Source organism: Nerophis ophidion, linkage group LG17 (assembly GCF_033978795.1).
Source record: "Nerophis ophidion isolate RoL-2023_Sa linkage group LG17, RoL_Noph_v1.0, whole genome shotgun sequence".
Taxonomy (NCBI): Eukaryota; Metazoa; Chordata; class Actinopteri; order Syngnathiformes; family Syngnathidae; genus Nerophis; species Nerophis ophidion.
In genome coordinates, this window is record NC_084627.1 from 15,568,524 (window position 1) to 15,583,523 (window position 15,000).

General features: G+C 38.9%; 1 protein-coding gene across 1 annotated transcript in view; it reads left to right on the forward strand.

Moving 5' to 3' along the window:
- The window catches only part of pappaa (pregnancy-associated plasma protein A, pappalysin 1a), a 295,025-nt gene that overhangs the window by 194,691 nt on the left and 85,334 nt on the right, over positions 1-15,000 (forward strand). Inside the window, exons 13-14 of the mRNA XM_061876405.1 lie at positions 4,703-4,916; positions 13,850-14,024. Of these exons, the coding sequence (XP_061732389.1) occupies positions 4,703-4,916; positions 13,850-14,024 (389 nt within the window). The remainder of the gene's footprint in view (positions 1-4,702; positions 4,917-13,849; positions 14,025-15,000) is intronic.

Sequence of the window (15,000 nt, forward strand, 5' to 3'; positions counted from 1 at the left end):
CATAACTTATGTGGTACTGTAAAAATAAAAAATGCAAAAAACATATTAAAAAGTTAAAGTACGCATGATTGTCACACTAACACTAGGTGTAGCGAAATTATTTTCTGCATTGATCAAACTTGATCACCCCCTGGGAGCTGAGGGGAGCAGTGAGCAGCAGCAGTGGTCGTGCCCGGGAATCATTTTTGGTGATTTAACCCCCAATTCCAACCCTTGATGCTGAATGCCAAGCAGGGAGGTAATGGGTCCCATTTTTATAGTCTTTGGTACGACTCGGTCAGGGTTTGAACTCACAACCTAATCACCTTTGATCACCCCCTTGGACGTGAGGGGAGCAGTGAGCAGCAGCAGTGGTCGCGCCCGGGAATGATTTTTGGTGATTTAACCCCCAATTCCAACCCTTGATGCTGAATGCCAAGCAGGGAGGTAATGGGTCCCATTTTTATAGTCTTTGGTACGACTCGGTCAGGGTTTGAACTCACAACCTAATCACCTTTGATCACCCCCTTGGACGTGAGGGGAGCAGTGAGCAGCAGCAGTGGTCGCGCCCGGGAATCATTTTTGGTGATTTAACCCCCAATTCCAACCCTTGATGCTGAGTGCCAAGAAGAGAGGTAATGGGTCCCATTTTTATAGTCTTTGGTATTACTCGGCCGGGGTTTGAACCCACGACTCATGACCTACAGGGCGGACACTCTAACCACTTGGCCAAACGTTAAAAAATAAAGAAATAACATATCTGAACTCACAATCTGTAGAAACCATTTGAGCTTACGGGGTTGGCCGACGTGGTCTCACAAGATGTAGTTTCTCTTTAAAGGCCTACTGAAACCCACTACTACCGACCATGCAGTCTGATAGTTTATATATCAATGATGAAATATTAACATTGCAACACATGCTAATACGGCCTTTTTAGTTTACTAAATTGCAATTTTAAATTTCCCGCGAAGTTTCCTGTTGAAAACGTTGCGGTATGATAACACGTGCGTTTGACGTCTCGGGTTGTAGCGGACATATTTTTCCAGCCCGATCCAAGCTATAAGTAGTCTGCTTTAATCGCATAATTACACAGTATTCTGGACATCTGTGTTGCTGAATCTTTTGCAATTTGTTCAACTAATAACGGAGAAGTCAAAGTAGAAAGAGGGAGGTGGAAAGCTTTTAGCCTTTAGCCACACAAACACAGCCGGTGTTTCCTTGTTTAAAATTCCCAAAGGCGAAGCTTTACTATGGATCAGAGCGGTCAAGCGAACATGGATCCCGACCACATGTCAACCGGCAGTTTTTGGTGAGAAAATTGTGGTAATGAGTCGGCTCTTACCGGAGACATCAGCGGAGCTTCCGTCCTGCTGCAGCTGCATGACTTCCCTCAGATACGCTCGCGATCAACACACCTGTGGCCACACTCCTCCGACTTTCAGGTATTATTTAATCTCACTAAAACACTAGCAAAACAATAGGCAGATAAGGGATTCTCCAGAATTATCCTAGTAAATGTGTCTAATAGCATCTGAATTGCTCCCACTACAATCGCTTTTTTTATTGTTTACTTTTTTTTTTTAACTTTTTTTTTCTAGTCCTTCATTCTAAATTTCCTCATCCACAAATCTTTCATACTCGCTCAAACTAATGGGGAAATTGTCGCTTTCTCGGTCCAAATAGCTCTTGCTGCTGGAGGCAATGATCGTAAACAATGTGAGGATGTGAGGAGCCCTCACATCGGTGACGTCACGCGCACATCGTCTGCTACTTCCGGTAAAGGCAAGGCTTTCTTATTGGCGACCAAAAGTTGCGAACTTTATCGCCGATGTTCTCTGCTAAATCCTTTCAGCAAAAATATGGCAATATCGCGAAATGATCAAGTATGACACATAGAATGGACCTGCTATCCCCGTTTGAATAAGAACATCTCATTTCAGTAGTTCTTTAAATATCCTTCTTGAAATTGGCCTTGCAAATATATGTTGTATTGTCTAATCATAAAAGATGCAGACGAGGCGTGTTGGCTGAGTTGTTAAAGTTTTCTCCACTAGTTGCTCATCAAAAAAGTCCTGCTGCTAGCTACTGTGGCATGCTGGGTAATGGAGTTCTTGTGTTACCTAGCTCATAACATCACTATATATCTGCCTTAGGCCATCTAGAAGGCCTTACTGACACCAACTCATGATCTGATTGGCTATTGCAACTGTCTATCAACTGTATGTGCCAGTTCACTTACAGTGACGCCCGCATTGTTGATTCTGAAGGCTTCGAGCAGATTTGGTACAGCATGGCAACATAAGCTAGCTAGCTGGAAGGAGCATACTATGACATGAGGAGAATATGAATACTTTTAGATATTTAAGGAAAGTAAATATAAAATTACTTTTGTCTTTAATTATGGTCATGTTTTCTGGTTATGTTAGGCCAGCAAAGAAGGCCTTGCTTTTGCGTTTGACGGCACACCACTGAGTAATATATACCGGACTTTCAGGACTATAGAGCGCACCAGTATTCAAGCCGCACCCACCAAATTTGAGATGAAATAAATATTTTCATATATATTAGCCACACCGGACCATAACGAGGCTCATTTAACTCCATGACAGCATTTTAGTGGATTTACAAAACTGCACAAAAATAATGCTTTTTTCATAAGTTAATAATACTAACACAGGTAAATGTGTTAGCATATTTGCTAATGCTAACGACGCTAGATTGATTACGTTAGGATAGCATGTACAAATATGCATGAAAACACTCCTACAAATGGAACTGTTTAGTAAGTATGAAATGTTTTAGTTATATTGTAAAACTTACAAACGTGGCTTGGAGTTATGAATGGGGACTCCTTTCGAGCAGAAACGCTACAGACCAGGGGTGCCGAACTCATTTAAGCTCAGGGGCCGCATGGAGGAAAATCTGTGCACACAAGGGGCCGGACAATTAAAATCATGTCATTAAAACTAAAAAAATTAAGACAACTTAGATTGTTTGATTTGTCCTATTTTGGCCAAAAGTTGAACAAACACATTCTGAAAATATTACAATATAAATATAGAAAAAAAAAATACTGGCAGCGGTAAAGTTTAGATCCATGAAGGAAAGAAGAAAGTAAATGAATGTTTATAACTGAATACATTTACAAATGCATTCAAATGTGTTTAGTTTTGTATTATTTCTAATGAATGAAGTGACGTTTATGACAACCTTTTTGCAAAACACAATATAGAATGTGAGATATAACAGGATCGTGCATACATTTTTCATTTGTTTTTAAAACGCTTACAAAAAAGTGTGACCCCAAAAAAGTACTCTTGGACCCCATTTAGAATGTGAGATATAACAGGATAATGCATACACTTATCATTTGTTTTTAAAACGCTTACAAAATAGTGTGAACCCCAAAAAGTACTGTTGGACCCCATTTTTATGACTTAATGGGGTCCCTGGGACCCCATTTGGAAAATTCTTAGCGCCAACACAGATGGAGTATTGGCGCGTGCCAAACAGCAGCACGCAGCTGTGGCCTGCGTGCCGGTTCTAAGTTAATCAACTATCATCCCGGGGGCCATAGATAATTCATTCAAGTCAAGGGACCTTGACTTTGACACATGGGCTATAAACGAATAGTAGACAAAACGGGATGTACTTCCATTTTAGGGCAGGAAACAGGAAGTAAATTTTCAACCCGCAGCACCTGCGGTGAGCGAACTCTTCAATCAATCAATCAATCAATCAATGTTTATTTATATAGCCCCAAATCACAAATGTCTCAAAGGACTGCACAAATCATTACGACTACAACATCCTCGGAAGAACCCACAAAAGGGCAAGGAAAACTCACACCCAGTGGGCAGGGAGAATTCACATCCAGTGGGGCGCCAGTGACAATGCTGACTATGAGAAACCTTGGAGAGGACCTCAGAAGTGGGCAACCCCCCCCCGCTCTAGGGGACCGAAAGCAATGGATGTCGAGCGGGTCTAACATGATACTGTGAAAGTTCAATCCATAGTGGCTCCAACACAGCCGCGAGAGTTCAGTTCAAGCGGATCCAAGACAGCAGCGAGAGTCCCGTCCACAGGAAACCATCTCAAGCGGAGGCGGATCAGCAGCGTAGAGATGTCCCCAACCGATACAGGCGAGCGGTCCGTCCTGGGTCTCGACTCTGGACAGCCAGTACTCTTCCAAAAGATACCGCCGTTGCACAACAATAACACACCTTTTCAGTGTCTATGTCGGTGTTTTATGAAAACTATTTGTTGAGGACAAAACCATTGTGCCCGTTAAGAGAAATCCCATAAATTTTGCCGCACAGTTTTATAAGCCATGGGGTAAAAGCGTAGGAAAAAGTACGGTGAGGTGTATACGTACGAAAATATATGTGGTGGTGTCTCTGAAGATATCTGGTGTTCTTATTTACTGAAATTCGCCATGCAGGCCGGATGCAGTTTGATTTTCAAATGGCGAAATCGGGTATGCGGACAGGGAGTTTGACACCTGTGTTTGGCAGATCTCCAGGTTTTATTTTAAGAATTGCAGCAAAGCCTGCCTATAAGTACTCTGGTTCCTTTTTGAATCCCACATCTAACACATGTCCAAGCCTTGGTGGAGGTTGTCCGGAACCTCTCGCTGGTCACTTTTATCCTGGACTGAACTGCTATTGATGATCTGTTTGGATGAATCCCTTTGAAAGGTTTTAATGTGTTGTCTTTACAGGCGAGTGGCGACTGAGCTGCCGTACCAACCCATTGGTGATTCCAGTCAGCCATGACCTGTCGGTGGCCTTCTATCACACCAAGACCATCCTGGTCATGTTCGCCTCTCGCCTCGTCGCCATCTCCGGGGTTGGGCTGCGATCCTTCCAGTCCTTCGACCCCATCACTATCAGCGGGTGCCAGAGCAATGAAATCTACAACCCCACAGGCCAGAGGTGAGGAAACTAAATATGCTACGGTTTCACACATAAAGTGGAAGTATAAACAGAAAAATTATGCCATTATGCTATTATTACCACTATAATTTACTACGATTAATTTCCCCAATTTATAAAAAAAAAATCTGTTTATACTAATTAATAGCCTGCCATACGGTAGGAATCAGTCATGCTTCATTTATTCCCAAATCAATTTGTGAATCTGCTGAACAATGTGTGTGTTCACTCCATAGTTTATTTAAACATTCCCGACTGACAAATTCCCTCTGACCAGAAAGATTTTGTCCAACAAAGCAGATGTCCTAATTCCACCTTTCAAAAATACTATACTCTACACTGAAATAACTGGAATGGCCTAAAATAAAGTTAATATATGAATGTAGTGATACAAACACAAATTTTGACAACGTTAGTCAAAATACAGTACATCTGATTTGATGTGTTGTATTTTATTTATTTATTTAATTTTTCAGGTCAAATCCGGTCATTTTAATATATACATATATATTTTTTATGCCTTTAGACATCAATTCAGATGTACTTTATGTATTTTTTTTAAACATATACAATATATATATATATATATATATATATATATAAAATAAATAAATAAATGGGTTGTACTTGTATAGCGCTTTTCTACCTTCAATGTACTCAAAGCGCTTTTGACACTACTTCCACATTTACCCATTCACACACACATTCACACACTGATGGAGGGAGCTGCCATGCAAGGCGCCAACCAGCACCCATCAGGAGCAAGGGTGAAGTGTCTTGCTCAGGACACAACGGACGTGACGAGGTTGGTACTAGGTGGGATTTGAACCAGAGCCCCTTGGGTTGCACACGGCCACTCTGCCACTGCGCCACGCCGTCCCATATATATATATATATATATATATATATATATATATATATATATATATATATATATATATATATATATATATACATATATATATATATATATATATATATATATATATATATATATATATATATATATGTATATGTATGTATGAATGTATGTATTTTGACTAATTTTGTGTGTAGTGTGTATATATATATATATATATATATATATATATATATATATATATATATATATATATGTATATATGTCTTGATTGGATTATCCAGAGAATAGTGCTCGATACCGTGGTAGAGCACAATATATATGTGTGGGAAAAATCACAAGACTACTTCATCTCTACAGAACTGTTTCATGAGGGGTTCCCTCAATCATCTCCTGGTGATTTCCCCCCCCACACACACACACACACATACATATATATATATATATATATATATATATATATATATATATATATATATATATATATATATCAACATCAAAAATTGAAGTATAAATGCTGACAAGAACGTATACTGAAAACAATGAAATTACAAATGTAATGTATACAGTATGATAATACAAATAAATGTTTGTATTCGTATAAATTGATGTATTTTTATTTGTAGTTTCTATTTCCACAGCATGTTTATTTACCAGTACTACTAAGAAACTATTTTTTAAAAGCACTATGTATTGAAATGACTGGGATTGCTCAAGATATTGTCAAATAAAAAAATATATATGATACATATTTATTGAAAATTCATATAATGTGTTTATTCAGCAACAAATATGTACTGAAATGACTGCAATTGCTGTAAATGAAAAATTATTACTTAATTCATGAATAAACAATAATAAGAATTATTATGTTACGGTATATAATAACACTAAAATGTTAGATTTTTTCAATTTTTTTAGATTTTCACAGCATATTTGATTAAATATGCAAAAAAAAAAAAATCGTGCAAAGTGACTAGAATTGTTATTAAAGAAAAATAAAATGTAATAAATTAAATAATATTAATTACCTATACATCTATACTAATAAAACACATAATTTTATACTCTACATTTTAAATATGCAGCATATTTCATTCAAATTGCTGCAAAGGTACAGTGTGTAGTAGAATTTCTGATGAATAAAATATCACACATAATTACAATGACTATACTGCCATGATTAAAATATATCAATTATATTTATATGTTTTGTATGTACATCATATTTGAATAAAATAACAAAAATATCACCAATAAAAACAAGTTTGTTTTGTTCTGACCCTGTTGGTATGCCTGATCAAATTGAAAATACATCCACATTTATTTACACACTTTTTTTTTTTTTTTTAACGTAGCCAACTTGCGGTTTAGCCAAGGCAGTATTTAAATCAAAAGTCAAACACCAGCGACACAATTACTGATGTCATTTCCCCAACTTGTTTATTGGACCACCAAATGAGACGCAATAAAATGCATAATGCCATAAAAAAAAAAAATGCCCATTCTGACTCTGGGTACCTTATGAATAAAAAAAAAAAAGTCACTTTTCTACAAATAACACGACATCTGACCGCAGACACACACATACAATAAGTCACAGTTTTACTCAATTGGCACATCGCTGTCATGCATGCCAGCGTTCTGCTGCAGAGAATAATGGGAACAAACATCACGACCAACACAGGAAGCTTGTTGACAAGGGTCTGCGGCCGGCGATGGAGCTGTTTGTGGTTTTTGTCAAGTGCCAATGACACTTTCAACGGATTTCAGGCGGCTATTTACTCAACATTTGCTCAGAACTCATCATTTAATCACCCTATAGGGCGGCATAGCTCGGTAGGTAGAGTGGCCGTGCCATCAACTTGAGGGTTGCAGGTTCAATTCCCGCTTCCGCCAACCTAGTCACTGCCGTTGTGTCCTTGGGCAAGACACTTTACCCACCTGCTCCCAGTGCCACCCACACTGGTTTAAATGTAACTTAGATATTGGGTTTCTCTATGTAAAGCGCTTTGAGTCAATCGAGAAAAGCGCTATATAAATATAATTCACTTCACTAGACGCTAAAAAATGGCTTTCTTTTTAATGATGTAACATATTTTCCGGACTATAGAGCGCACCAGGATATAAACTGCACCCACATTTTAGATATTTTTTTTCCAGATATATACATTTTTAATTACTTATTTACTCATTGTTTCCAAACGGTGCCCTTCACACAGCCTATTAGCTGCAGAAGCTAGCTCTCTAATCAGCTAAACAGACTCAATAACGCCTTTACTTAGGAATTTGTAGAATTGAAACTACCGTACTTCCTTGAATTGCCGCCGGGGCGCTAATTAATTTAAAACCCCTTCTCACTCCTGCGCTTACCAAAGGCATGCGGTAAAAGTAAGCATGCGCTAATTATTTTATACCTCTTCTCACTCCGGCACTGACCAAAGGTATGCAGTAAAAATTTGAGTGTGATGTAAGCTTGGACTTTAAATCCTACTGAATAGCTCTTAATCTTCTTCCCTTTATGCGATTTCAAATTACCGGTATTGAAATCAGCCTCCTCCATTTTGAAAATGATGACAGGGGAAGTGTCACTCGTGACTTCACGAGTTTGACCCGGCAGTAAATCGAGGCAGGTGCATACTATAGGAAATATGGTAGTCCAAAAAATACAATAGTAATTTAACAATGAGCTCTAAGTAGGTCCTTTTACTGCCATCTTGTGGCTACTTTTACATTTGTGCGGTATAAAGTGAGTAAAACATCAATACAGTATTTGTTCAAATTAGTTTTTAGGTGGAATTTAAAAGGAACAATTTAAAACATTGATGACAAATTCATAAAATCACATGTTGATTCAATGTTACTAAAATAAAACAAGCTTCAAAATATTGCAAATTTTGCCGCAAACTGTGTGAAAAAGCTGCCCCAAATTCATTAATTTTAGGCGGTGACAATCCCCCAAAAAAGCCACCGAAATCCTGGAGGGACTAATACACCAAATAATATTTTGCAAGGTTGTATGGTATACCGGTATTAGTATAGAAGCGCCATACTAATGAAACATATTCGGTACTATACCGCCTCTGAAAAGTATCAGTCCGCCACCCACCTTCCTGCCCGCAGATGAGCATGTTCGGCAGCGCACAATCACGGAATACTTACAAGCAGACACAGTATGTAGACAGAAAAGGGCGAACGGACGCATTTGGGCTTAAAAACTAACAATAAAGGTGAACTTATAACACTGAAACCTAACCCTCAGGAAGAGGTGCTTAAAAACATGGCTAGTTAGCTAGCTAAAGTCCAGCCCAAGTCAGCAGTCTTTTAGCTACTTCGAAATCACCAATCCTGGTCTCCATGGCAACAAATAAAGTAAGTTTCTCACAAGTATCATCCCTGCAGGACGAGGAATAGCTAAACATGCTTCACTACACACCGTAGCTCACCGGCATCAAAATGTAAACAAACGGCATCGGTGGATCGACACCTGACATCCACTGTGATGATACCAAGTACAGTAGCATATTTAGTCATAGTTTTTGGCATCACAAAATCTTCTTTAATTTTTTTTAAAATGTATATTATGTTTTAAAATTCAGGAAATATGACCCTGGACACATGAGGACTTTGAATATGACCAATGTATGATCCAGTAACTACCTGGTATAGGATTGATACCTAAATTTGTGGTATCATCCAAAACTAATGTAAAATATTAAACAACAGAAGAATAAGTGATTATTATATTTTAACGTACGTGTAGATCGAACATGTTGAAAGAGAAAGTAAGCAGATATTAACAGTAAATGAACAAGTAGATTAATAATTGATTTTCTACTGCTTGTCCTTAATAATTTGGACAAAATAATAGAATGGAAAATGACACAATATGTTACTGCATATGTCAGCAGCTAAATTAGGAGCCTTTGTTTGTTTACTTACTAATAAAAATTACGTTGTCTTGTATGTTCACTATTTTATTTAAGGGCAAACTTGCAGAAAGAAACATATGTTTAATGTCAATCAATCAATCAATGTTTATTTATATAGCCCTAAATCACAAATGTCTCAAAGGACTGTACAAACCACTACGACTACAACATCCTCGGAAGAACCCACATAAGGGCAAGAAGAACTCACACCCAGTGGGACGCCATTGACAATGATGACTATGAGAACCTTGGAGAGGACCTCATATGTGGGCAACCCCCCCCACCCCTCTAGGGGACCGAAAGCAATGGATGTCGAGCGGGTCTAACATGATACTGTGAAAGTTCAATCCATAGTGGCTCCAACACAGCCGCAAGAGTTCAGTTCAAAGCGGATCCAAGACAGCAACGAGAGTCCCGCCCACAGTAAACCATCCCAAGCGGAGTCGGGTCAGGAGCGTAGAGATGTCCCCAACCGATACACAGGCGAGCGGTCCATCCTGGGTCTCGACTCTGGACAGCCAGTACTTCATTCATTGTCATCGGATCGGACCCCCTCCACAAGGGAGGGGGGGGACAGAGGAGAAAAAGAAAAGAAGCGGCAGATCAACTGGTCTAAAAAGGAGGTCTATTTAAAGGCTAGAGTATACAAATTAGTTTTAAGGTGAGACTTAGATGCTTCTACTGAGGTAGCATCTTGAACTGTTACCGGGAGGGCATTCCAGAGTACTGGAGCCCGACCGGAAAACGCTCTATAGCCCGCAGACTTTTTTTGGGGCTTTAGGAATCACTAATAAGCCGGAGTCTTTTGAACGCAGGTTTCTTGCCGGGACATATGGTACAATACAATCGGCAAGATAGGATGGAGCTAGACCGTGTAGTATTTTATACGTAATTAGTAAAACCTTAAAGTCACATCTTAAGTGCACAGGAAGCCAGTGCAGGTGAGCCAGTACAGGCGTGATATTATCAAACTTTCTTGTTCTTGTCAAAAGTCTAGCAGCCGCATTTTGTACCAACTGTAATCTTTTAATACTAGACATGGGAATGTACCCTAAGATTTTTTTGTTCAAAAATTGCCCATAATGCTATTTATTGTGGTCCCCTTTATTTAGATAATTACTGAAAAGTACCGGTAGTCTTACCGAAAAGTATCAAAATAATTTTGGTACCGGTACCAAAATATTGGTATCGGAACAACACCAGTTTGGATCAATAATCGTGTTCAATGGAGAATACATTCTGAATTAGATTGTTAAATTGTTGAATCGTGAGTTGTTGTAAGATTCCCATCACTCATGTTTACCTGTTGGAAATCTTGCAAATTTTGCCAAAATTTCTTGATGACACTTTTGTAGCATATATCCCTTCAGATATTTGGTCCTGTTTCCCGAATTCTGACTTTAAACGTCTATAGCAGTGGTCCCCAACCACCGGGTCGTGGCCCGATTGGTACCGGGCCGCAGAATAATTGTTTTCTTAATTTTCATTAAAAATAAATAAATAAATAAATAAATAAAAAATATTATTATATATTTTTTTTTATTAAATCAACATAAAAAACACAATATACACTTACAATTAAATGGGTTGTACTTGTATAGCGCTTTTCTACCTTCAAGGTACTCAAAGCGCTTTGACACTACTTCCACATTTACCCATTCACACACACATTCTCACACTGATGGAGGGAGCTGCCATGCAAGGCGCTAACCAGCACCCATCAGGAGCAAGGGTGAAGTGTCTTGCTCAGGACACAACGGACGTGACGAGGTTGGTACTAGGTGGGATTTGAACCAGGGACCTTCGGGTTCCGTACGGCCACTCTCCCACTGCGCCACACCGTCCCTGAATTAGTGCACCAACCACAAAAACCCCCCTTTATCATGACAAAAACGTCCCTTTTTTATGACAAAGAAAAAAAAAAGGATATCCCCCACCACACCCCCACCCACCCCCGGGCCGCGGGACGATTTATTAAGCGTTGACCGGTCCGTGGATACAAAAAGTTTGGAGACCACTGGTCTATAGGACAAAAAGACAACCAAAAAAAACCCCCGTCTATACCTATCTTTTCCTTCTCGCCATTTGCCCTGTCCATTCCCACGTCATCCCTTCAGGTGGCTCCAACTCAATGCTAACTCCCTCAAACATAAATTTCCTGTCACACTCTAAAATCCGCCCTTTTTTCCTCCATCGAGTCGTTCACGACATCGAGAGCTATGAAATGTTGCACCGCGCTGCTGTTTGCTGTTTTTGTACCACTCTATCCTTATGGATTCTGTCATAGGAGGCGTTTTTCATTCACGTCTCTGCTTGGGTAGTTAAATAAAAATTTATTACGAGACAATTCCGACTCGACAAGGAAATAAAGCACGAAGACGTTTCATTTGTTGTTCCAAAAGCAGTAAAAAAAATAAACAAATAAATAAAAGAACCGTTACTCTTTTACCTACAGTGCGGAGTTCTCGCCTTCTATGTAAGGCATTTTGTTTAATTCAATGAATTTAAATGTTGTGTTTTTTTATAATATTTGTTTGTGCATATGCATAATCAGGGCTATAGCTATCAATTACTTTAGTAATTGAGTAATCTACTAGTTGGTTTGATTTATCGAGTAATCCAATCAAAATTACTTTATAGCAGGGGTCTCAATCAAGCCGCCCGAGACGTTATCTTGCGGCCCGTACCTTGATGTGTAAATTTAATGACATGTTTAGTAACTTTACCAGTGGCATTAGCTAGACGAAGATTACGGTGCTTAACTGCCAACCTGGATGTAACACTCTCACTGACTTTCTCATTGGTCAAACGGTGAAGGGCGGGACATCGAAATGAAAACACTAACAAGATTTCGGGGCTGTAAAATCTACTTTTGAAATGAGCATTTTCCAGCTGAACCACCGTTACCCGTTATGGAGGTATTCGAAAAGAACATGATTTTTTTAATGCCTTTTGCCATATTAGGGCCATTTAATGATAACTTGGCATGAAACTATTACATATGGCTCCTGTAAAAGTCGTGTGCTTGCGGTCCCACTGATACATACGCCAAGTGATGCAAAGTTGACAAAGGTTTAATAGGTTTTTTCCACAACTCATCAGACAAACGTTCGTTCTCAACTTTTCAGTCTCTCCCAATACTCCTCCCCCTCCTGCACCCGGCCGCTCACTGTTAAAGACAACAGATGATTAGATTAACACGTACCACCTGTGAAATCTAATCACCTACCAGCTGTGTCTCGCCGTCAGCACCATGGACAGCGGCGGTGACCTTTGCTCCTGCAAGCATGCTGGCCACATCTCCCTCCACAGCTCCTTTAATATATTTTTTTTATTCGTCAGATAATAATTGATTCAAAACTTAATTCCAACATATCTCCTTTTTTCTTAATTTTTTTGCCATCAGTTTTGTTTCTTTTAAATACGTAAAATAAATTATCCAAAACAAACTGGTTATAGCACCACTTGTTGCTTTGGAGGGCATTTTAAGGGGATTTTTTTTATTTTTGTTGTTTTTTTGTATGTATTTTCATGGCGGCTTTGATTTCATTTGACATAATTTACTTAATTAGCACTTACACGATGATTGTAATGGCGGCATGAAAACCTCAAGTCCATAAGGCGCATGCATAAGCAGGCCATAAAACCGTTTGAAGGGAATAGCACTTAAACAAGAAATATTACGGCTACAAGAGTGGCGGTAAAACAGAAATAGACAAAGAGATAAAAATTTTGATTACATTTTTTACTTTGTGGAACAGCCACCAGTCGACACTTTCTGTGCGGGTTTTTATGAGGGAACCCTGAATGTTGTAAAGTAAGTTGTGCTGAGCGTTGAGGCGTCCACTAAAGATAGCCATTGCAACCTGTCACTCCTCATGACTGGATGTCATTTTACCTTGTGCAACACCAGTAGAAAACATCTCTTGTCTGCATGTGGTTTATTGATCCGACATGCAAAGCCGCCATTAATGGATGGATGTGGTCGTTTGGCTTTTTCACATGTTTAACTCCTGCTTTGCAGTGTTATTTCACTCGTTAAATTTATGTAGGTTGTAACTTTCCAACGTGGCCTTTAGATCTTTTTTTTTTTTTTTCATAATTTTTTTCCCTTTGACCCACACAAACCCTTTCTTTTGCAGTTGTGTCCATTATTCGTGCGAAGCCATCGACTGCCAGGAGCCCTTAATCCGCAATGCAGAGCTCAAGTGCAGCAATGCCGGACGCCACTTCTACAACGGAGACCGTTGCACCATCTTTTGCAACTCCGGCTACGTCTTGCAAGTCCACCAGGATGATGACATCATCAAGACCCAGGTGAATCACACATGTATCAGCAGACATGCTTAAAAAAAACTAAAAACTAGTCTGCTTAATTAAAAAAAAAAAACAAGTGAAAAAATGCTAAAAATGAAAAATAAAAAGAAATATTTTTCCTAAAAAAAAAAAAAAGAAATAGTTTGCATAAAAATAAATGCTAAATTGTCAATTAATCCTAAAATTTGTCGATAAAGAAAATGATGAAAAAACACGAGTCACCCTTTTTGCATTAGAACATTGATGGAACGATGGATACGTTTTGATGGATGAGACGCAATACCAATTGATTTAGTGCTACATTAAAATTTTTAATAGAGACCAAAAAGTGGTAATTATAAGTGCAAAAATTATGAAAATAAATACAAATATTTTACATAAAAATGTCTAATATTATAGCATAAAGAGACAAAATGCTAATCCATCCATCCATCCATTTTCTACCGCTTATTCCCTTTCGGGGTCGCGGGGGGCGCTGGCGCCTATCTCAGCTACAATCGGGCGGAAGGCGGGGTACACCCTGGACAAGTCGCCACCTCATCACAGGGCCAACACAGATAGACAGACAACATTCACACTCACATTCACACACTAGGGCCAATTTAGTGTTGCCAATCAACCTATCCCCAGGTGCATGTCTTTGGAAGTGGGAGGAAGCCGGAGTACCCAGAGGGAACCCACGCATTCACGGGGAGAACATGCAAACCCCACACAGAAAGATCCCGAGCTTGGATTTGAGCCCAGGACTGCAGGAACTTCGTATTGTGAGGCAGACGCACTAACCCCTCTGCAACCGTGAAGCCCAAAATGCTAATCAAAAAGCTTAAAGAAAAATAAAAGGTGATAAATTAACAGTGTATTATATTATATTGAAATGCAAATGATAGATAAATATAATATTATGGATTCATATTTTGTTTATTAATTACAAAACAATGAAAAAACACAATATAGTAAGTAAAATGCATTGCCAATT